The sequence below is a fragment of the Neomonachus schauinslandi genome, chromosome 1 (assembly GCF_002201575.2).
Source record: "Neomonachus schauinslandi chromosome 1, ASM220157v2, whole genome shotgun sequence".
In the NCBI taxonomy this organism is placed as follows: Eukaryota; Metazoa; Chordata; class Mammalia; order Carnivora; family Phocidae; genus Neomonachus; species Neomonachus schauinslandi.
This window is the reverse complement of record NC_058403.1, coordinates 143,416,320-143,439,111: the sequence shown is the minus strand read 5'-3', so window position 1 is coordinate 143,439,111 and position 22,792 is coordinate 143,416,320. Positions and strand designations below refer to the sequence as shown.

Below are 22,792 nucleotides of genomic sequence, written 5' to 3'. Positions count from 1 at the left end.
TTGACCAGCTAGATGTCTAGATGGTGTGGTGCTGGGAGGTGTCCGAGCACCCGCGGGCGCCTCAAGTCTGGATGACTAGGCAGGAGTGCGGAGAGCAAAATGGAGACGTCAGGATGCTGATGGGGCTCTTCCAAGGTCTGTCTTGGATCTGAGAGGAGGGAAGGTGAGATGATGTTGGCTTTCTCCCCTGTGAATGCTTCCCGCCTGCATGAATCTTCTGTGCTGTGTTATGTTGCCCACGGCCTACTAGTAACTCCATCTGCAGACATTTCTGGCAGGTCCAGTTTCGCTTCCGGCTCCACCTGCTGCCTTCCGTGCTTGCTCGCTTCCTTATCCTCCTGCCACCATCTTACTATTTTCCCTGGGCCCCTGTCATAGCTCACTGCGTGATCCCCCAAGGGGAACCCCAAAACCAAACCACGGTCTGCCCAGCAAGGCCTCAGGTTCCAAGAGGACTAAGATCTTTTCCGTATTCCTCTACTGTGCCTCACGGAGAGCCTGACATGCCTATTTACTGCACGAAGGAAGAGGAGGGACCCTTCCTGGAGGCTGAAGGGGAGAATCTGTTCCCTTGCCTTTTCTGGCTTCTGGAGGCTGCCTGCTTTCTTTGGCTTGTGGCCCCTTCCTCTGTCTTCAAAGCCAGCAGTTGTCACATCTTGCTGACCATGCTCACCTTCTGACCACAGCCAGGGAAGGGTTTCCAATTTCCGGGATTCCTGTGATTATACTGGATAATCCAGGACTCTGTTCCTGTTTCGAGGCCCTTAACCACCTCTAGAAGGCCTATTTTGTCACAGAAGGTAACACTCACAGGCCCCTTAGGACATGGACCTCCAGGGGAGACTGTTAATTCTGCCTACCCGCAGATGGCTGTGGGGGGTGGGGAGATGGTGAGCAGGCGGGTGATGCACGAAGCTAGAGTTTCGGGAGAAGGCTGAGCTTGAGGTATAAATTTAGAGGTCATTGGTGAATAAATGGTGGAAAGCCATGGTGTCAGGTGGGCTCCCCAAGGGAATGAGTCTGAGCCATAAGTTTAAACCATGTGCTGTCCCGCTCAGCCAAACTGTCCGGACGTCATGCCACTCCTTCTCTTGGAATGTCCCCTCCTTCCTCTGGCTGCCCTAAGCACTGCCCTTTGGTGACACTCAGCTCAGAGTCTGCCCCTCTGCTCACCCAGGCCACGACCTTCCTCCTGCCCTTGTTGTTTGGCTTTCCATTTTGTGTCCTTTTATTTATATTTTTATTCTCATTTTTTAAATAACAGCTTTATGAGATATAATTCACATGCCATGCCATTCACTCATTTAAAATGTACCATTCCATGGGTTTTAGTGTTTTTGCAGGTAAGTCCCACTATCACCACAGTCAATTTTAGAACATTTTCATCACCCCTAGGCACCTGGGTGGCTCAGTGAGTTAAGCGTCTGCCTTTGGCTCAGGTCATGATCCCAGGGTCCTGGGATCGAGCCCCGCATCGGGCTCCCTGCTCCTGTGGGAAGCCTGCTTCTCCCTCTCCCCGCCCCTCTCTCTCTCTGTCAAATAAATAAAATCTTTAAAAAAAAATTTTTTTTCACCATCCCCAAAAGAAGCCCTGTAGCCTTTAGCTATCACCCCTTATTCTGCCCATCCTCCCAGCCCCTGCTCAACTGCTAACCTGCTTTCTGTCTTCATCCGTCTGCCTGTTCTGGACGTCTCCTATAAGTGGAACCATGTCATATGTGATCTTTTACAACTGGCTGTCTTTTCCATTTTAAAGTTTTTTTTTTTTTTTGAGAGAGAGAGAGGGAGGGAGAGAGGGAGAGCATGAGTGGGGGAGCAGCAGAGGGAGAGGGAGAAACAGACTCCCCGCTGAGCAAGGAGCCCAACGCGAGGCTCCACCCCAGGACCATGACCCGAGCTGAAGGCAGACGTTTAACCAACTGAGCGCCCCAGGCGCCCCTGTCATTTTCATTTTAAATCTGGATTTTGTCCTTGCATGCTCAAGTTGTCCCCATTGTTTCTTTAGTTTTATTCACTTATTCCTTAACACATTTTTTTATTGAGCATGTGTTATAAAAACCAGCCTTCGTCTTGAGATTCTACAACTGAAAACCTGAATTAGACAGGAGTTCTAATGGGAGACTGTCACGAAGCAGTTTCAAAACACTAGGGTAAGGCCACCGCAAGGCCACTACTGTCCACTCCTCAATTCCTGGCCAATGGTACTAACTGATCACAGCATTCTTTCTCCCGGATCCCAGAGGTGGCTTCCAGGTCCAGATCAACCCGGAGCACTAAGTAGCCAGCCCGAATAATCAGTGTTCACTACTGAGAGAGATCTGGCATTCCAGTTCCAATGGGAAAGCAGATGTGCAGTTGCATAAATCCAGTCGATGAGTGCCAGATGGGGCGCCTACAGGGAGCTAAGGAATTCCTTGTTAGGATGGAGGTACCACCTCTTGCTGCTGCAAAGCGTGGTTGAAATAAGACTCCAAGGAGGAGGTGGAGCTTACGGGTTCCCCCCAGGGCCGGGGGGGAAAAAAAAGATCTGTGCACTCCTCAAGCAGTTTACCAGCTTGTCAAATGCAGACACCAGGTCTTAAGCATCCTTCTATCTTCAATAACTAATGGGGGTGTTCGAGGCAGTCGGGGTGATGGTAACTCTTGGAACTCGGGTGCCTGCTCCCCATTCAGCCCATCTGCAGGTCTTTTATGTCTTAAACCATTGCGTTTCCTCATACCAGAACCTAGGGAGGCTGGAATGGGCCTGGCACGCGTTTCGTCCCTCCCTTGCCTGGGTCTTTCAGAGAGCTCAGGTACCTGCCATGGCAGCCCACTGCTCATGCGCACTCTGCTTTGTTGCCCTTGATGCTTGGTATTTGTCTCCTGTGGTTCTCCGATCTGCATGTGGCCCGTGGCTGAGATTTGTTTTGGAATTTCTACGGATCCCTTCCGGGGGCAGCCCTAGATTCTAGAAGTACTGCTCCCTCATGGGCAGGGCCATGGGCTCTGTGGGGGACCCGGACCTTTACAGCCCCAGAGCCCTCTGGGTCCTTGTTGCGGGGGATGACCTGGCAAAGGAGCTTGAGCAGCATCACCCAGCTTCTGGAGGGCTGGCTCGGAGGACGCGGGTGCTGTGGCAGAGGCTTCTAGATCACCGCGCCCACCGGTGCCCCCAGGCCCCAGTGGGTCAGCCACGGGCTCCCGAGCGCAGTGGCTGCTTACTGGGCTTGACCCGGGGACCCAGTTCCGGGCTCAGCGCTCTCTGTGCTTTGTCTTCTGTAGGCCCGTGAGCGGCCGCCTGAGGTGTGGGTAGTCCCGTCACCGTTTTAGAGATGAGCAGACGGAGCCTGACAGGTGGAAGGTAGTGGACTCAGGATTTATATCGGGGCCATCTCTCCAGCTTCGCTGCCTCCCAGAGCTGTGGCGATTATGTTCTCAGCTTCCCTGCCCTCTTCCTTTTCCTTCTCGAGCCTTTGACCCCGGTGGTCACAAGCTGTCCGTGGGCTTGGAAATGGGCCTGTGCTGCTTGCGTGGCTTGGGCCGTGTGGACTGGCGCCCCACAACCCGGCGTGGCCTCGCTGTCACCCCAGGCTTGGCGAGCTCTTGGCCAGGCTGGTAACTCAGTGCTGGACTGGGTTGCAAAGCGCCCAACTTCTGCTGATTGAGATCGTGTCATAAAAGCACGCGACACAGCGCTTGGCTCTTGGGTGTTCTCGTCACGCGTGTGCCCTTCCCGCTGTTCCCGGTGGCCGCTGGGGCTGGAGGAGCCGAGGCGTGGTGTGTGGCCTCGGGATGCCTGCACGTGGTTGCCAGGATGGTCACTGGCATGCTTGCTTCCGGTGCCCCAGCTGTGAGATAATCACCTCTCCCTTCACAGCTGCGGCTGCTTCCTTACGTGGCGGTGTGCGGTTTGGTTTTTTGTTTCTTTGTACTTTTAAAGGTTCGCTTTGCACCCTTCCCAATTCCTTTCTTTTTCGCTTTCATTTAAAAATGGTTTCCGAGCAGCTACATGGAAATGAGAAAAGGGCCGATGTTTGCCATGAACGCTTCTCGCCGGTATTTTTTAAAGGAACACCTGTTGCATCCTCTTGGCATAACCGTGCCTGATCATGCTGGCTGATGATGAATGTCTCCCCCCCGGCCCCCCCACCCATCCTCTCCCCCTCCCCAGAAGTGACTTCCTTCTACTTTCCAGGCTGTGTTTTATTGAAAATGAACCTTTCTGCAGGTCGGCCCCTTTGCTCAGGAAGAGCATCTGTCCTTCCAGTCTGTGCGAGCCAAGTGTGGCAAATGTGTGTGTATGTGTGGTTAGAGCCAGAAAGCCAGCGCGTCCCCTGGGAGGCGGCCGAAGGATTGTGATGTCAGTGGCAACCAACTCAGCATCTCCAAAACGGCAGCTGGGACCAGCCTGCTGTGTGGACGTGCTTGTACTTGAACCTGTTAAGGATCAGAGCCAACTTGTCCGTCGGGCTCCCCCTCCTCGCCCAGTGGCCTCATTGTACCTACCTCCGAATGGCAAGATAAGGTCCCCTAATTACAGTGGTGGCCTTCAAGGCATGGTTGGTCACCTGGCTTTGGATGTGGCTCCACATAGAAGATCGTACATGCGAGGAGCCTAGCCTTCAGCAGCCGCCCTGTGTCAGGGCCAAGGGGCGTCAGGTGTACAAGACATCATCTGAAGACGTATGTCTGACATCAAGCTCTTTGGCATGACTTCTGACCAGAGGAGAGCGTCCGTCCATTCAACTGAGAGACCCTCTGCTCGGCAAAGATGGCCTGCTTTTTGGGAATTGGAGACAGGCACAAAAGAGACTCTTCCGGGGAAGAAATCCCACCTGTGCTGAGTGTGGGAAGGACAGTAGGTCATTAGGAGCAGCCACGTTACATTCATATGACAAAACTGTATGTGTGTGCCCTTGGGGGAAATAGTTTTTCTAAGCATGTGATAGTGCCTTGCACTTGATAGTCGTGCGATATAATTGTCTTATTGTAGAATGAGGGACAAAAATGCCAGGTGAATTTGCTGGACTGCTGGCCATCTTTGTATGCCCTGCACTATACTGATGGTATTGACTTGTGTATGAAGTTGGCTTGGGTCTTCGAATATGGCTGTGCCGGTTTTCCTCGCCTTGTACTGTTAGATTGGACTTCTGAGTATGTGAAATATTACTAATGTGAACATACGCAATGAGGATCAAGGAATGATTATGATAATTTGGTTGAATATGTTATAAATATTGAGATGAGAAAGATGACTAGAGATAAAAGGACTTAATACTTGGTTTTGTGGATTCCATAATGGTCGTCCACACCAGTAATGCCTTTATCATTAGAACAAGAATTAGTTTCAGTAGTTGGTCCCTGGGCACTTGTACCTCTTAGACATGCAGACCCCCGGGCTTGTCTTCCAGTATTCACTGTATTTATCTCCTTTCTCTTCCATTTACCTACTCTACCAACCTCTCTGCCCCTCTAGCTTCTAATCCCTTGTTTCAACTTGCCATTCCTATTTTTTCTAGAACTTCTCATTTTCCAGCAAACCACTGTCTGTTGACTCTTTACCCCCCCAGTGAACAGAGGCGTACTTGTGCTGGTGGCCAGCGTTGCATGTTGTGCATCGTTGTGGAAGTGAGAGGTAGGGTCCGAAGGAGGACACCTCATTGCCCGGTTGCTCCTTCGCCCTGCTGCTGTCCCTCATGATGTTTCTCTCATTTGAGGGTGGATATCTGAGGGTGGTGCTTTGGGTCTTTGCCCCCACCTTCTGGCTTTCTGTGACCCTCAGAATATCAGATACTCTTTCTGACATGGCTGGGTTTTCCCCTTTCTCCCGTAAAGACGATATCTGGACAATGCTCGGGTCTTCGGTGTGACTCAGTTCGTCCTTGTTGCGGGGGATGACCTGGCAAAGGAGCTTTTGTTTTTATTAAAAACCTCATTTTTCCAAGGCCTGCTTCCATGTGCCTCCATGCCGAGGTACAGTGTGTGGGGAGAGATGCCAGGCTCTCAAAACGCTGGGCCTCAGTGTGCTTGCTGACGGAGTAGAATTTGATGTTCAGTCTCTAGCTGCCTTTATTTTCTATCCTTGGTCAAGTAGACTTTTCGGATAGCTGCAGATTGCTTGAACTCAGTTTTCTGTTGAAGAGATTATCTACTTAATGAATGCCTATTCTAGAACACTTATTTGGGCAAAAGATGGCAGTAGGTGCCCATCTTAATCTTCGCTAGAGTAGACCCCTCATACCTGCATGTCTGTGATTTAAGGGCTCTAGCATGGCCTTACTCCCTGTTCAACGGGAAAAAGTCTTCTTTCAAGGTTGGGTCATGTAGCCACCTAGCCTTCTCTCATAATGCCTCAAATCTAAGGATTCAGCCCTTTGAGTTAAGACGCTAAAGTTATTAGGCATTTACAAATAAAGAGGCCATTAATAGATCAAACTGCTTGTGTTGGCCTCAGCTCTCTCTGAGGGCCAGTGAAGAAAGGAGGAGAGACGGTGGTGAAGAAAGAAGGCTGGGTTGCATGCACTTATCTCAGGAAGCGGGGGAGGGGGAGTAGGTGCGGGTACAGGGGTGGAGCGGGGCCTGTGACAGGGAAATGAATGGGCCTGGAAGATGAATGTCTCTTTCATGGTTTTTCCTGGAACTGACCCAAACTGTAGTTCAGTTACATGTGTGTATTGAATAAAATGGATTGGAATTTCCGTCTTGTTTGGAATTTGTATTTGTATTGCAGAATTAAGATTTGTGTTAAAAAGAAGATGTGGGAGCAAAGTTCAGTGTTTCCCTTGCACCGTCTAACCTGAGTCATGATTTTGCTTCTGGCTTTGGCCCCCGGCCGGTGCCTCACAGATGTGCTGCCCTGAACCAGGGAAGAAGTAGAGGTCTGTGCCTAAAGGCAGGAGCACGTCTGCAGATGCTGGGACTGTCTGACTAGAACACATTCCATCCTGAGAGCCCATCTCTCTTACGTGGTCTCAGACCCTTTGGTCCTTGAGAGGCCCAGGGTCAGCCCAGGGACAGATCTTCTTCCAAGAATCCAAAGAGAGCATGGGCCTCCTCTCCAGAAAATGCCCAGACACACAATTTTTGTATCAAATATGATAGTATTTGCGTAGTGGTAGTACCTTTAGGGGGGTGTCCATAGTGCCCAGATTCAGAACCCGTGCTTTGGGGCAAAAGTCCTTGTTGTGGACACACGGAGGAGTGTCCCTAAGCCCCAGCCTGCCATGAAGCTTTTTCCTGTCCATCAAATGTGCTTGTCCTTACCCCTATTTGCTCATAGGTATGAGTCACTTGATTTTTAGTAGCACCATATGCCCTGAGGTGCTCATGTGGTAGAAATATTGACTTATAATTTTTGTTTTTATTAAAAACCTCATTTTTCCAAGGCCTGCTTCTCTTTAAAACATATTCTGATTCCATTTTATCTTCAAGTTGGCATACCTTTTTTATGGCTGGGCTGGCTCATTTGCAGAGATCTCTGGGGGATGGGGGAATTTGATGATTCTTCTTGCTTAGTAAGTCGTGTGAACTTTCTCAGCGTTTATAAAACCATTTCTCATTTTCCGTTTTCTTCTGAGATCGAGAAACACTGTTCTGCCACCTTGGAGCACCTCGAGGCAGTGGTCACAGCTTTACAAGCAGAAATCCAGAGGGATTGGAGGGTTTCGGGCATGCAGGGGCCCCCAGGAGAGAAGTAGAGCGCTGCGAGTGGGAGGGTGAGGATCTGGAAGGGGCACATGGGCCTGATTATGGAATATAGATCCTGCGACCTTATTGATGTTTTGGATTTCACAGTAGACCAGCAGAATCGACAAACTCTTGACCCTAACAGGGAATGGGTTTTTCTGCCTTTAAAAGGCCAACAAAGCCTTGTTCTTCAAATTCTGAGTTTCTTGCAGCGCCAGTTAATAGTGGGTGCTTTGTGGATGCTGATGGAGCTGTCTTTATGTTGTCAGTTGACCTCTTTCTCACGGGGTTGACCAGTTCAGTCCTCCTGTCTTCTCTCCTCTTGCCCTCCTTTTTGACCCACAACGGAGGGTGGTCTCACCTTTCTGCAAAAGACTGAGTTCCAGTGCGGGTGGAATTGGGGGTGTCCTCTAAGACATTCACTAACAACGTGATGAATGAAACCACCTTTGTTTTTTTCTTTTTTTAAGATTTTATATATTTGAGAGAGAGAGGGAGCATGAGCAGGGGGAGGGGCAGCAGGAGAGGGAGAAGTAGACTCCCTGCTGAGCAGGGAGCCTGAGGACACAGGACTCGCTCGATCCCAGGACCCCGAGATCATGACCTGAGCCAAAGTCAGACGCCCAACCGACTGAGCCACCCAGGTGCCCCCCTCCCTTTTTTAACCCTGATTATTCACTTGAGTTTGGGTAGGAGGGGTTTTTGCAAATCATACTGTAAGAAGAAGGGCACATTCTCAGAAGCTCTGGGAGAGAGAAATACTGCGATCCTTGATTACGCTTAGCCAGTTTGCTGGGGACCCAAGCCAGTGATGTGTGTTGGGCTCCTCCCGGCCTTTCTTCCGCTGGCAGGACTTCAGGCCCCCACGAGCTCTGGCCTCCGGTCGCCTTGGAGTGAGTCAGCTTCTGGGGTCCGTGCACCAGCTTTAATTCTCTCTGCTCAAGCCAGCGTCTCTGAGAGGCATCACCAGACACAGAGGAAATGTAATGTTGGATCGAAGAGGAAGACCTGGGGAGGTTTGTGTGCACACTGATGTGTGTACTTAGTATCACGTGGCAGGATCTTGCAGAAAGACTTCTGGCTACCCGAAGTCCGGGACAAGCTGGGTTTAATTTCCAAGTGAGGCAGACAGCAGGAGGAAGTGTGGTCCCGGGGGGTCCTGTAAACATGTTGCAGCAGGTGTGACAGTTGAGTGGGGAGGCTGGAGATTTCCCTGTGTGCTGCTGTGTGGACAAATGGGAAATCATGTTTTCAGAAGAAAGGGTCGTTCTGCTTCATAAAGCTTATGGCAGCCTCACTTGAGCAATTGATTTGTTTAGTCTGCTTTTGGTACTCGGTGAGAACAACTAATTTCAAGCAGGAATAATTGCACTCAAGATGGCGGCTCCCTTTCCTGTGGAGACGGCCAAGGACTTTGCACACCACCATCCCCTCTTCCCCCAGTGTGGGTGAATGCTGATAGCTTGATTTGTTTTTGATTGTCCTTTTTCCTCCCAAAGCAAGATGCCCAGGGCATTGTCCTCTCCTCCCCCAGCTGCCCACCCCTGCGTTGAGGGGAAGTCTACTAACACAGAGTCCTACCCACCAGGTCACTACAAAAGAAGTGGTAAGAGCAGCACCTTTGCCATTGGAAGGGACTGGGTCTGAGCTTTCTTACTTTGGTGGTGTCTGGTTGGAACTATAAACTCCCAGTGAAATGAGACCACCATACTCTTCAACACTGAAATCCAGAGGAGGGAGAAGGAAGAGTCAGGAGGGACAGGTTGGTGGGAAGATGACCCTGCTATTCCTAGCCTTTCAGCCATTCCGGCTCAGTGGCCTTGGTAGCAGCACTGATACGTGGCAGGTGGGTGTCGAAGAGGTGAAGCTGGAGGAGAGGCAGGGTGGCCTTCAGAGCCCCTCCTTCTCCAGCGTCCCAGCACAGAATCAGGGCAGTCCACTCCCCCAATCCAGATTCATCTGGTGAGTCTCCCATGGAACAGGATGGGGTTCAGGTCCTCAGTTATTTCAGTGTATCCTGGCAACACAATTTTCTAATGATGTCAAACAACACACATTACGATGAGGCTGGAAATGAGACACACAATGGGGGAACACGCAACTCTTGCCTGGTGGGGAGCCTACTCCTGTGGGCTTCACCGAGGTCTTCCCAACTATCTCTCCAGAATTGGGGTTATTCAGAGGTGATTGAGAATAATTTGAGAAGTATGTCCATGGAAAATGTCTGTCTCGATGGAAATTTTTAAATGCCTACCCCAGGGAAGAAGAGCATCTTATTTTCTCTGCAGAGTGTTGGTAAGGAATGGCCAGCATGTGTATATTAGACTGGTCAGTCACAACCACCTTAATCACTAAAATAACCTTGGGGTGTTGGAAGTTGGAAGTACCTTTAGATAAAATGAGATGTTTTGCCTAATGGGGTTTATAAATCATTAGTTTTTGCATAGACATATGGGCAAGTCTGTATCCTTTTCGTACTAATACCTCAAGCTCCTGCATTTCTGTATATCAAGTTCATTGGTCTGACCTGTCATTGGTAATTAGAAACCATTGTGTAATGTTTTTGCAGAGTGCTTGGGCTTACCTGTAAACAAGTACCATAAGAACACAGGTAAATGTGGAGTGGGGAATAGGGTTACTTCTTTCAGTAGAATCCCAAGGACAACGTTACATGATAGCCAGAGTTCTTGATACTGGGGTCTTGGAAAATGCTGTGCTCCATAATCCCTCTTGTACATTCTGCTCATTAACTTGCTTGTTAACTATGTAATTGAAAAAATCATAATCAAGCAATTGAATTAATGAACTTGCATTGACGAAAGCAGGGTCTGTTGGCTAGCATGAGTTTCAGCATTATAAAATTTCTGTGTTTTTCCTTAAATTTTTATTTTTGTCTCCCTTCCTAAATTAATGCCAGCTCTGAGACTTTTTTTTACGCTTGCTGTAGTGATATTAATTGATGTGAGTAGAAAGAGTCTCAGAGTAAATCTTCTCATAACCAAGGTAATTTCAGTCTGTCCTGGGGGTATCTGACTTTTGCTTATTAACAGAAAAGTTTACATTAGATATAAAGTGTTCCGGGTTGTGTAAATTAAAAGGAAAATATTGTATGGGAATAGTCCAGATAAGGGAGCTCATACCCATATAGTTTTTTGAAGGGCGGGAAACTTTTTTTTTTGTTGGGGGAGGTCCTTAGGCCAGAAAGTTCACTAATAGGGGATGATGAGGAAAATGAATGGGCATGCACAATAGCTAAAGCATCCCAAAAAGGGCCTACACCCCGAAAGAGTCCTCTTTCACCCTGTGGCTAATAGGGCTGGCTTCCAGAGAAACTCTTTGTGGGGCAGGATTGGGCCCCTTCCATCACTGCTAAGTGTATGGGTCCCTACGCTGTGCTTCTAACTTCTGCTGGACCAGCTGGTGATTTTTATCAATGATCTAATTTTAGCCAAACTCAGGCCCTGAACTGGTTTTGTCCGAAGATGAAAAAAGTGACGCTGAAGATAAGGAAGAGACAGAATTGGGCGTCATGGAGGATCAACGGAGTATAATTCTCCATCTCATTTCACAGCTCAAACTAGGAATGGATTTGACCAAGGTAGGTTGGCATGTCCCACTGGGTGTGCAGCCAATGGCTTGGGTTCTGTCTCCCCTCACCCCCCCACCCCCAAGCCTCCTCTCCTCACATTCTCTTCGCCATGGTGAGACTGGGGAAGGAGAGTGGGAAAAAGGCCAGAATGGCACTCGAGCATGGATATTCCAAGGGATAATTTGAAAGGATGTTTTTACGTAAATGCCCCTCTCAGAGCATAAGCGTCACATTTGACCCTCTAGAGAAGCTGCTAGTCTAGCATCAGAAGAAGCACAGGAGATGATAGGGAAAATTCAAGATAAGAGTTCTTTGTTTCCTGCTGTGTTCTAGAGAAGATTGAAGATGTAGAGACAGATGAGGCATATTGGCATTTCTCTCCCAGAGAGAAAAACGGGAGGAAGGAAAATGGCGGCCCCGGGAGTGATGCCACTGTGTGCCTGGCCACAACCTGCTGCCAGTTGGTATTAGCTTTACCAGCTAGTCCCCAAAGGGCAGCCTTGTTGGGAACTCAGATCCCATTACCCACCTGCAAGGAAACAGACCTGCTCTTTGGTGGAAGTGCAGCTGACTCTTCCTGGGGGGCAGCATCAAGAGAACCCGGTGTCCTGACTACTGAAGGTGAGTTGTTGGGCCCATAGAGATCCTCCCTCACCCTGAGCGGTGGCTTCATTCTGGAGGCAAGCAGAGAAAGCAATTTTGTATGTAGCTGAAGGGTTGTATGGTGGCATTGGGGGACGGTGCCCACCTGGTTACATTTCTAGCCAGAGACTGAATCCTGATGCCTCCCTGGAAGGGTGTGGTGAGATTAAAGGGAGCAAGCAGGGCCCCAGCCCCGTGCTGGACTCGTAATAGGTGCGACATCACTCTTAACCTTACCAAACGCTTCCTGTGTGATGAGACTGTGTGGTGTGGTAGAGGGACCACTACTCGGGAGAGACCCCGTGGGGAGGGTCCTAGAACCTGAAGGCCAGCCAGAAAAATGTGGACATGCTTGAGATGGTCCGCGCCACTGAAGGCACCCCCTGTGGAAGCCGCCTTGAGGGTGGTTGGGTTGTATGGCTGCCGTGACAGGTCTGGAGACCACAGGTTCACCTCAGACTGTGCCAGAGGCCAGAGAACCTGGCGGGAAGGGGCGGGTGTGAGAGATTCTTTGAAGAGGAAGATGACAAGATGGTGACTGACCTCTTACGGGGGACTGAGGAGTTGGGAGCCTCAAAGAAGACAGAAAAGCCTTTTCTGCAGAATGTTTTCTGTGTTTGAATGTGAGCGTGTCTGATATTCTGGGAGACTGTGGCACTTTAAAGAAAATGGTGGCCCCATGCTGGGGAGGCCTGACCTCAGAAGGTTTCCTGCCTTCACCACTCTCTGCCCTCTGCTTGGATCTGTTCACCACACCCTGAAGACCCGCTTTGTGTTATCTTGCCTAATTCCCTTCATTTCAGCCTTCTAGCTCTAGAATGGTCCTGTCCTTTTTGCTAGAGGAATCATTTAAACGCTCGCCTTTTTATTTATATGTTTATTTTAAAGATTTATTTATTTATTTTAGAGAGCGAGAGAGAGAGAGTGAGAGAGAGAGAGAGAGAGCAGGGGAGGGGAGAGGCAGAGGTAGAGGGAAAGAGTCTCAAGTACACTTCCCACTGAGTGTGGAGCCCGATGCAGGGCTCAATCCCACGACCCTGAGATCATGACCTGAGCTAAAATCAAGAGTCGAATGTTTAACCGACTGAGCCACCCAGGCGCCCCTAAATGCTTGCCTTTTTAAAAGCCACTTATTTTTTATTCTTGTGGATTCGTGGACACTTCAGATAGAGCTTGAGTTAAGATCCGGTGGAAGGAATGTGGGTAATAATATATGCTAGTATGATCTAAAACCACATTTCCAAACTGTGGGTCATGACCCATTTAGTAGGTTGTAAAACCAATGTGTGGGTCAGATGATCATTTCTAAAAAATGAAGTAAAACCCAATGGAAAATCTCAGTGTGTACTGCTGATAAAATTTTTATTTCAGTTCTGTTGATGCATGTGTACTGGGTCACAATGTAAAACATATTCTCGTTGCGGATCGTATTAAAAAATATTTGTGAAACATTGATGTAGAATCATGAATGACATAGGAGAGAGAATGTCAGAGGCACTGAAATTGTCCAGGTCAGGTGTGGAGGAACACAATAAAATACCGAGAGGGCTCTATTACGCAGGTTGAATGTCTTGGAGACCTCACATTATGGCTCTCTTGTTTTAAAATAAATCCTAGGAACCGTGCATCTCCTGTTATTATTTTGTTGGGATATAATTGCTTTGCATTTCGGGAGCCACGGTCTATTCCTAAAAGAGCAACTGTTACGTTTATCCAATACTCAGTTGGCTCTTTGAAAGGAAAGCTTTTCTAGTCTGTAGTTCATTAACTTATTTACTGGGAAGAAGCGATTATTCAAAAACCAAGGGAAGAGTTAATGAGCTGAAATGCTTGTGAAAGGAAGAGGTAAACCTTCTGTTGCATCATAGAAAGGTTGATGAAAGTCTCTTTGCTTACTGTCTCCTTTTCTCTTCTTGGCGTTTGCCCATATCATGGTGTTAAGCTTGTGCCAGATTGGCAGTGTATGAACTTAGCCCGATTACAACATCTGATGAGCAGGCACCCTGGGTATTCTTTGACTGAAGAATGGAGCTCTGGTCACTCTCCATGAAACAAGTCTACCGCCTCGTCTTTGAGGAGGTGGCCAGTATTGACACATCCACAAGTCACCAGCATGGCTGGGCGTCCAATGCGACATTTTGCCTGAGTTGATTAACTGTGGTCACCAGACAGGGCCGGTTTCATGGGCGTGTGACTAGTGGAGTCACACAGCCCCCCGTGTTGAGAGGCTCCCATGCTGGATAGAATGTTCTACTGTTGCTCTCTTGAAATTCTTTTTTTTAACTCATTTGTTTACCTGAGAGAGAGCGTGAGCACGACCTGGGGAGGGAGAGGGGCAGAGGAAGAAGCAGACTCCCTGCTGAGCAGGGAGCCCAACACAGGGCTCGATCGTAGGACCCTGGGATCATGACCCGAGCCGAAGGCAGACGCTTAACTGACCAAGCCACCCAGGCGTCCTCTCTTGAAATTCTTAATAACTTTGAATAAGGGGATTTTCATTTTCATTTTTCACTTTGCCCCCACAAAATATGCAGCTGGTCCTCCCACTAAAAGCACCCCTGGCTGCCCTCCTCCCTCAGCTATGCTTCTGCAACCCCAAGTTGCTGGTGAATACCTCCGCTGGATGACCTGCTCCATTTCCACAAATTGTGGGTAGCCTAGAAAGGAAAAGGAGAGACAAAGAAGGAACCACAGAAAGATGGTGGGCCACAGAAGGCCTCTTTGAGGAGGGGCCATTTAGGTTGAGGCCGAAGGATGATGGGCAGTAGTGGAAGGAGCGAGAGGGCATTCCTGGCAGAAGGAACAGCATGGGCAAAGCTGGAGAGCACAAGGCAGTGTGACTGGAGTCCCGCGTGTGCTGACGAGTGGCATGCTTGAACCGGACCTGGAGTGGGTAGCAGTGTCAGATCCTGTGGACCCTTGTGGGTCACGTGAAGGAGGGCAAACCTGATCCTGAGGGCAACAAGAAAGCTTTGGAGGGTTTGATGTAGGTGAGAAACACGAAGAGGAGGTGCTGTGCTCCGCCTGGCCTCCAGGGAGCGGGGCCACAGAATGCCGGGTGGAGCTAGGAGGTCTGTGACCTTCTTAACCTGCTCTCCAGGGATATAAAAGATGACCATGAGTAATGCATACGTTCACATACTTATGGAGCTGCACGCACACCTGCCGGGTAGTGTTCTAGACACTGGGAGTGCACCAGTGAACAAAACTTCCAGCATCTACACCCTCCCAGAGCTCGTGGGATGACGGAAGGAGGCAGACAGTACACGAGAGAGGAGAGTCCAGAGCTGAGAACAGTGCAAAGAAGCAGAGCCTGGCGGGAGGGTGAAAGGTGAAGTTCAGGGGAGGGGGACAGGCCCTCTTCGAGGTGCTGCTCAGGGTGGGTGCTCCCGGCCACTGTTGGACCAGAGACAAGGTTCAGATGAGGGGTTCAGCCAGGTGACTGTGCAGTGGAGGCGTCCGAGGGCCCTTGTTTGGTGTTTTGAGGGTGAGCAGGGATGACTCAAGAATGAACTGGGTGGGTTGGCAGGAAATGGAGTTGGCAGGACAGAAGTGGGGGGGTATTCCTAGGACACCGTAAGGACTTGGGATGTTACTCTGAGTGACGTGGCGGCCACTGGAGAGTTCTGAGCAAAAAGCACAGTGGCCCTTTTGCCTCTCGTGGAAGGTAAACTGGGGTGCGGGTGAGTGGGCTGCAGGCAGCGGGGGGAAGGGTAGATGCAGGGAGGAGGTGAGAAATGATGGCAGAGTGACAGTGACAGAGTTCGGATGTCCCCACAGGATACGGGTGTCCTGATTGCGTGTGGATCGGATGTGGAGCGTAAGGGAAAGATGGGTAAGGAGTGACTCTGGGATTCTGACCTGAGCCACTGGAAGACTAAACACTAGATTCAGCCACATTTGTTTCTGTGACCTATTGCTGAGGAATTAACCACCTCAAATGTCGTGGCTTCGAATAGCCATTTTGTTTGTTCTCAGCTGTGCAGTCTGGGCGGGGCTCGGCTGGGCAGTCCTGCTGTCGGTCTTGTCCATGGTCACTCGCGGGTCTCTGGTCTGCTGGTGGGTCGGTGGGGGGCTGGACGTGGCTGAGACAGCTGGTCCCCTCTCTCTCTCTCTGTGAAGTCTTAGGATCTCTATCCGTGTATCCTTCCCACATGGTCTGTCCAGCTGGGGAGCCAGGCATCTTACAGGGTGTCTGCAAGTTCCCATGAGGACAAGAGTGAAGCGGAGAAGCGTTTTTAAAACTTAGGCTCCGGAGTGGTACAGTGTCACTTGCTCTGTATTGATTAAAACAAGTGTGCTCTGCAGAGGGGGTTCATTGGAGGCCACCAGTGCCCCAGACGGCCACCGCCCTTATGGAGACGGGGAAGACCACGGGAAGAGCAGGCTGGGGGCTATCCCGAATTCGTCATGGATCTCTTAGGTCTGAGGTAGCTGTTCGTTAGGCATCCAGGTAGGGAGGGTGTGGAGGCGGTTGGTATAGAGTCTGAGGGGTATGAGTGAGGTTCAGCTACAAGGTCGAGAACCAACAAGGGACAGAGGGTGTTTGAAGCCAGGAGATGGGAATGAGTTCCTCTGGGGAGTGAGTGGAGATGTAGGGGATGTCCAAGGCCTGAGTCTTGTGATTCTGCAATATGTGGAGGTTGGGGGCATGAGAAGGATCCAGGAAAGGAGGTTGAGAAGGGCCAGGCAGGGAGGTAGGACAGAAACCGGAGGAGCGTGAGGTCCTGGAGCCACGGGAAGGGAGTGCTTCCAGGAGAGAGGAGCCGTCAGCTGTGAGCAAGTGCTGGGGAGGTGTCCAGAAGGATCAGGCCTGGAAATAGACCGTTGCGTTTGTTTCTGTTGAGGCCTGATGGGGGGTGGGCTCCAGGGAGATTGGGAAGACCAGTGGTGGCGGAGAGGAGAAATGGCTGTTTCAAGAGCTCGGAATATAGTAAAGGGAGAGCAGAGGGTTGGGTGGAACCTGGAGGCGGACCTGGACTTTGGGAGGCTTGGTTTCTGAAGGTGTCTGGGTGCCGCTGGGAACAGAGAGGGGAGGGGTGGTGGCTGCGGGAACCCGAGTAGTAGGAGGGCGTGGGGCCCAGAGCACAGGCGGAGGGTCACCCTTCAATGGGACAGCGTGGCCGTTGCCTCCGGGGAGCAGGCAAAGCCCAGGACGTTGGCTGGAGAGCCGGACTATCAGGGTGGCAGCCTAGCTGAGTTCCCTAGGCTGAGTGCCTCAGTTTCCTTACTGTGAACCTGGGAGAGGTGTACCTTCTGTGGGGCTGCTCTGCATGCACCCGGCATCTGAGGGCATCCGAGCGGGGCCTGGTGAGTGCCACAGGAGGGTTGGCTTGGGATGATGGTGTGCACACGGTCATCACGCTTGTCCCCCTGCCCACAGAAGCAGCGGGCTCATGTGAGAGATTGGAGGAGGGAGGAGATAGCAGCAGGAAAGGAGTGATAGTCTCAGGGTGACCTGGGAGGTAGGAGGATGGCTACACCTCCCACAGGGGCACTTAAGTTTGCTGTTGGTCACGGATGTAAAAGGTGCCTCTTTCCCTCCAGGGAGGTTGAGCCGCAGGTTGAGGCATGGAGAATGAGAGGAGCTGGATTATGGCAGGTTGAGGTTCACCCGGTTTGTACCCGAGTGGGAGAAAGTGGCAGATCCACAGGGCAAGGGGGGGTGCGGCAGGGATCAGAGGGGTAACTGTAAGGTGGGGCCATGGACTCCACGCCTGTGTGGTGGAAAACGAGGCTGTGAGGAGGTGGGGGACAGAACAGGGTCAACAGGCTGTCGTTCTTGGTGGGGCTGGGATGAGGCAGAGTGGAGTGGGACCTCAGGGGGACTGGGTGGAGAGTGGCATGCTTGGAACTGAGATTATGGAGGATGGTGGTAGTTATGGGTAGCAAGGTGACCCACATGGATTCCTTGGGGGCGGGGGGTTAGCCTAAACTCCAATTTTATGGGGTCAAGTGAGAGGGAGGTCTTCTAGAACAGTGGATTTTGTGTTGTTCCAGATGGCACAGCTGATTCCACAGAGTAGGTGGGAGTTTTGGGGATAGAGATTGTGGTTAAAACTAGTACAAGACAAAGGGAGGGGGGATCGGCTCTCCTCAGGTGAGGAGTTCCCTGACCCTGAAGGTACATAGTGCCTATCCCATTGTTACCGAAACGGGGTTCCCTTCTTGGTGAGTGTCAAGCCAAAGAATAGGAAAAAGAAGAATTTTACTTGCCACAAATAAAGGAGAACACCAGGGATCTTTCCCAAAGCAGTGTCTCCCTGAACAATGAAATTGGGGCAGTTTTAAGCTAAGGGGGGCATACACATTCATGAAGGGACTTGCACAGTGGTAAAGACAGTGGGATTGGGGCAGAAGTCCCCTTAAGATGACCGAGTTTAGGTCAAAGTCAGGAGGGCGGACAGGGTCATCATCACCAAATCTCTGGCTCCTCTTGGGCTGGCGTCTGAGTGCTCAGGGGACTTTAGATCCTGCAAAGAGAACTCAAGAATGTGCATCCAGTCCACCTTTACCTCTGAACCTGGCCTGGGAGTTTTACCACTGATTTATCGTCTCCGATAGGGCTATCTCCTGGCCCGAGAGTGGCCGTTCTTACCTTCTTTCACAAGGTGGCAGGGTTGGGGGGGGGCACCTCAAATGACCTTTCTTATGTCAAGAAAGCTAGGTCTCCCTCTTTCTTTTCCCAGGGACCCCTAACTCTTTCTGCAATTAGTAATTATGTAAGACAAGATTCTCACTTCGCGAGAGAGGCTTGCCGAGATAATTCGTAAATTTCTACAATTCCTAAAGAATCGCTTGAATGGTTACGGTAGCACTATTTGTAAAACCAGGTGGAGATCCCGTGCATGGTTGGGGTTTGTTGACCCACAAATCCCACTACAGCAAACAGCCGTGTCCTCACCCGCGGGCTTGAGGAAGAGAACACTGTCCTTCCCTGTGTACTCTTGACTGGCCGCGTAACCTTCCACCAAGTTGCTACATGGTCTTGGACGTCCTCAGCAACTAGTGGTGAAGGGTCCTGTGTGTCTCTGTGGCTTCTTGATCCTGGCATGAGGTCGCAGATGTCTTGGGCATATGAGTTTTCTCCTTTGATGGTTTTAGTAGGCTAAATTTCCAGGTTTAGTCATGGTATGCCAAAGATCAGTGTTGCTAGATTCAGCTCCTCCTTCCAAGGGGGAAGTTTTTATGAGGAAGGTCAAAAGAGCCAGGGTAAACCCTGGAAATGAACCCCCCCACAAGCACAACTGTGGGTACACAGTGTCCTGTTCGCCCAAGTATTGTGTCTGCTTCCCTTCCCGATGCCTTTGGCTCTTCTCTCCAAATCTTGTTGTTGATGTTGTTGTTGTTGTTGTTTTAAGATTTTATTTATTTATTTGAGAAAGAGAGAGAGGACACAAGCCCCACGGGTAGGAGGTGGGGAGGCGGAGGGAGAAGCAGGCTTCCCGCTGAGCAGGGAGCCTGACGTGGGGCTCGAGCCCAGGACCCTGGGATCATGATCTGAGCTGAAGGCAAACATTTAACCGACTGAACCACCCAGGCACCCCTCCAAAGCTTGTTTTTAATATACTGTCAAGTAAAGCCCACTCCTTCTCCTGAAATGCTTGCCTTTTAGTAGAAAACCCAGTAGTTACCTGGCTTCCTGAAGCTTGTCTGGATGCATCTATATTGTGGAGGGGCCGGTGTGTGTCATTCCCATCCTCCCTTCCTGTGCTGTTGGCAGGAGCTCTTCAATCCTGCTTTTCCAGGGAGATTCCCAGTGAGTGATGGTCATCTTTGGGCCTGGGGGCAGTGAGGGATCCAGCCTAGGCCTCAACCGAGCAGAATTGGTTCACATTCCAGCTCTCTACTTACGTAGCCTTTCTGGGCCTCCGTTTTCTCATCTGTAAAATGGAATTGTCCTATCTGCTGACAGGGGATTCAGAAGACCAAACAAGATAATGTGAAGCCCAAAGCACCGAGCCTGGCTTGAGTTCTACATCTCGTTTAAGTTTGAAACATTCATGCCTTCTTACCACACTTTCCTTGTTTTATACAACTATTTCTCCTTTTTCTCAAATAATCTAGTATTTACAGACACACCAGAGGTGGTCCCAGGGGTTGCTCTGGTCATTGAGACTTACTTTTAGTCTTCAGCTTTGTCACTGAAAAATTTTTGACAGGTTCGTGTCTGATCTACCCTGTTCTTAGCTTGCCCGAGTCTCCAGGTGAAGATGCAGATCCCCGATGATAACAGCCACCAGCCGCATGAGCACGTACTGTGTGGGCACAGGGCTGATTCTGCACTCATTTAATACTCACAAAACCCCTACAAGGTTGCTCTTCTTATTTTCCCTGTTTTAGAGCAGAGGAATTGAGTCTTAGAGAGATGAGCCTGCCCAAGTACACAAGGCCAATGCCGCCAAGAGATGAATGTCAGCCCTCAGATTCCGCTTCCCTTCTGCAAGCCCACATCTGGGACTCTGAGGGAACCCGGGAGTTGATTTTCACAGCTGTAGCTCTCTTTATGTAGTACACATCTTCTTGGAAGAAGTAACATCTTATTTCAGACTCTTCCCACCCAATGAAAGTTTCAGTGAATGCCTTTCATGATGTTCCAAGCACTATGAAGTCATGTGAAGGGGGCTGGCACCTTTTTTTTTTTTTAAAAGATTTTATTCATGAGAGAGCAGCGAGAGAGAGCACGGGCGGGGGGAGGGGCAGACTCCCTGCAGAGCAGGGAGCCTGACGCAGGACTCCATCCCTCGACCCTGGGATCATGACCTGAGCCGAAGGCAGCTGCTTAACGGACTGAGCCACCCAGGCGCCCCGGAAGCTGCCATTTAAGGAAAGCCAAGGGAGCATCCTGTTGGCTAAGGAAAGAACCCTTTGGCAGCTGGATTATCTACCCTTTATTTTGTAAGGTTGGAGTTTTGTGTACTTCCCCTGGTTTCCTTAAAGGAAACCAGTCTTGGTGAATGGTTTCAGCCTCTCTGTGCTGCCTCCTTGGCCCTGGGTGGGTCCGCCCGTCTCAGGACAGAGTTCTAGAGATGATTCTCAGGGTTATTAAGTTAATGGATGTTTCTTTGGAGAAAATTGCACCTGCTCTTGGCCTTTCTTTGCAGAAGCCTGCTGTGTTCCCTGTTTCGGGGGAAGAGACTCTAACTCTTTCTTTGGACCTTCTCATTGTCTTGGTGGGTGATTGATTATTTCAGAGTTCTAAGAGCCCAGCCTGGAGATTAGTTACTTCTAGAGTGATGCAATTTTAAATGTAATTAATTGTTCTGTGAGTCCTGAATGCAGATCTTCTTTTTTTTTTTTCTTTCCCCAAAGTAGTTCATTGTCTTAATTATGTTAATGGGAGAAAAGGCAGCCCTTATTGATGGCTCAATCAATCTGCAGTAGGGATCCCAGCCATTTGGATGCTGTTGGTCTGCACGGCTGGGCCATCACTCATGTCCCCACTGGAGGCAGACAGCCCAATTAGCATTCGCCACTTCTTGGCTCTGTGTCCCCAGTGTCCACTGCCCATGGAACAGATGATGAAGTGACTTATTTGCAAAGGCACGCACACACACGCACAAAAGGCAGGGAGATCGTATGAGAGAGAGAAATCTGCTTTAGTGAAAAGCATGTTATCTTGCCTGAAATGTTCAGGGTGCTGGTTTTGAAAGGCATTGATGTGGCATTCCGCACAAACACCAACAAGACAGACCCGACAAGGGATGCAAGAAGAAATCGTTCTTCCACTCCCAATCTATCCTCCTCCGTCTCTCCGGGTGTCCCACTTTTTCCAGCTCTGACAAAGCTGAAGTCTCATTTTCAACTGTAGAATATATATCCAACGGGCGCCTGGGTGGCTCAGTCATTAAGTGTCTGCCTTCGGCTCAGGTGATGATCCCAGGGTCCTGGGATTGAGCCCCGCATCGGGCTCCCTGCTCAGTGGGAACCCTGCTCTCCCTCTCCCACTCCCCCTGCTTATGTTCCTGCTCTCGCCATATCTCTCTCTGTCAAATAAATAAATAAAAATCTTAAAAAAAAAAAAGAATATATATCCAAGTGGGTTGGACTTGCTGGTGGCCGTGAGAGCACGTTCCCTGGGTCTGCAGTTTGGAGAGGGTGGCTTTGAAAATTGATGAGTTCTCAGGTATCGCATCCCTAGAAGAGCCTTCTTTCTTTTCCCTCCACCTTTTTATTTTGTGCATTTTCCAATCTGTGGTAGAGCTACAGGAATAGTACAGTGAACTGCCCTGTAGCCTTCACCAGTATTTGCCAGTTGTTCACATTTTGCTGCTTTGCTTTTCTTCTCCCTTCTGTCCTCTCTCCCACTCTATCTACTTCTCTCTCCCTCTCCTCTTGCTCTGCGGCCACACAGACGCACCTGCATATATGCGTGTATGTCTGGTTCTGGAGGAACCATTTCTGAGTACGTTGCAGACATGTTCGTTCTCCCTTGCATCGGTCAGTGTGCATCTCCTGACGACAAGGATATTCTCCCACACAACACACTTGACACACTCGGGAAATGTAATGTTGACACAATACTATTTCATATGTGGCCCGCAGTAAAAATTTCTCAAACTATCCCAGTAATGCTTTTATTTTTAATTTTTTTTTCTATTTTGGGTCTTCTTTTAAAAAATTTTTTTATTATTATGTTAATCAACATACATTACATCATTAGTTTTAGATGAAGTGTTCCATGATTCATTGTTTGTGTATAACACCCAGTCCTCCATGCAGAGCATGCCCTCTTTAATACCCATCACCAGGCTAGCCCATCCTCCCACCCTCCTCCCCTCTAGAATGCTCAGTTTGTTTCTCAGAGTCCATAGTCTCTCATGGTTCATCTCCCCCTCCAATTCCCCCCCTTCATTCTTACCCTCCTGCTATCTTCTTCTTCTTCTTTTTTTT

At 49.8% G+C, this 22,792-nt stretch overlaps 1 protein-coding gene across 2 annotated transcripts in view; it reads left to right on the top strand.

The window, feature by feature from the left end:
* Positions 1 to 22,792, top strand: part of OSBPL10 (oxysterol binding protein like 10) — a 312,463-nt gene that overhangs the window by 263,194 nt on the left and 26,477 nt on the right. For both annotated transcript variants that reach the window (XM_021678835.2, XM_021678834.2), the window contains one exon: positions 11,117 to 11,266. In XM_021678835.2, coding sequence (XP_021534510.1) covers positions 11,117 to 11,266 — 150 coding nt within the window. The remainder of the gene's footprint in view (positions 1 to 11,116; positions 11,267 to 22,792) is intronic.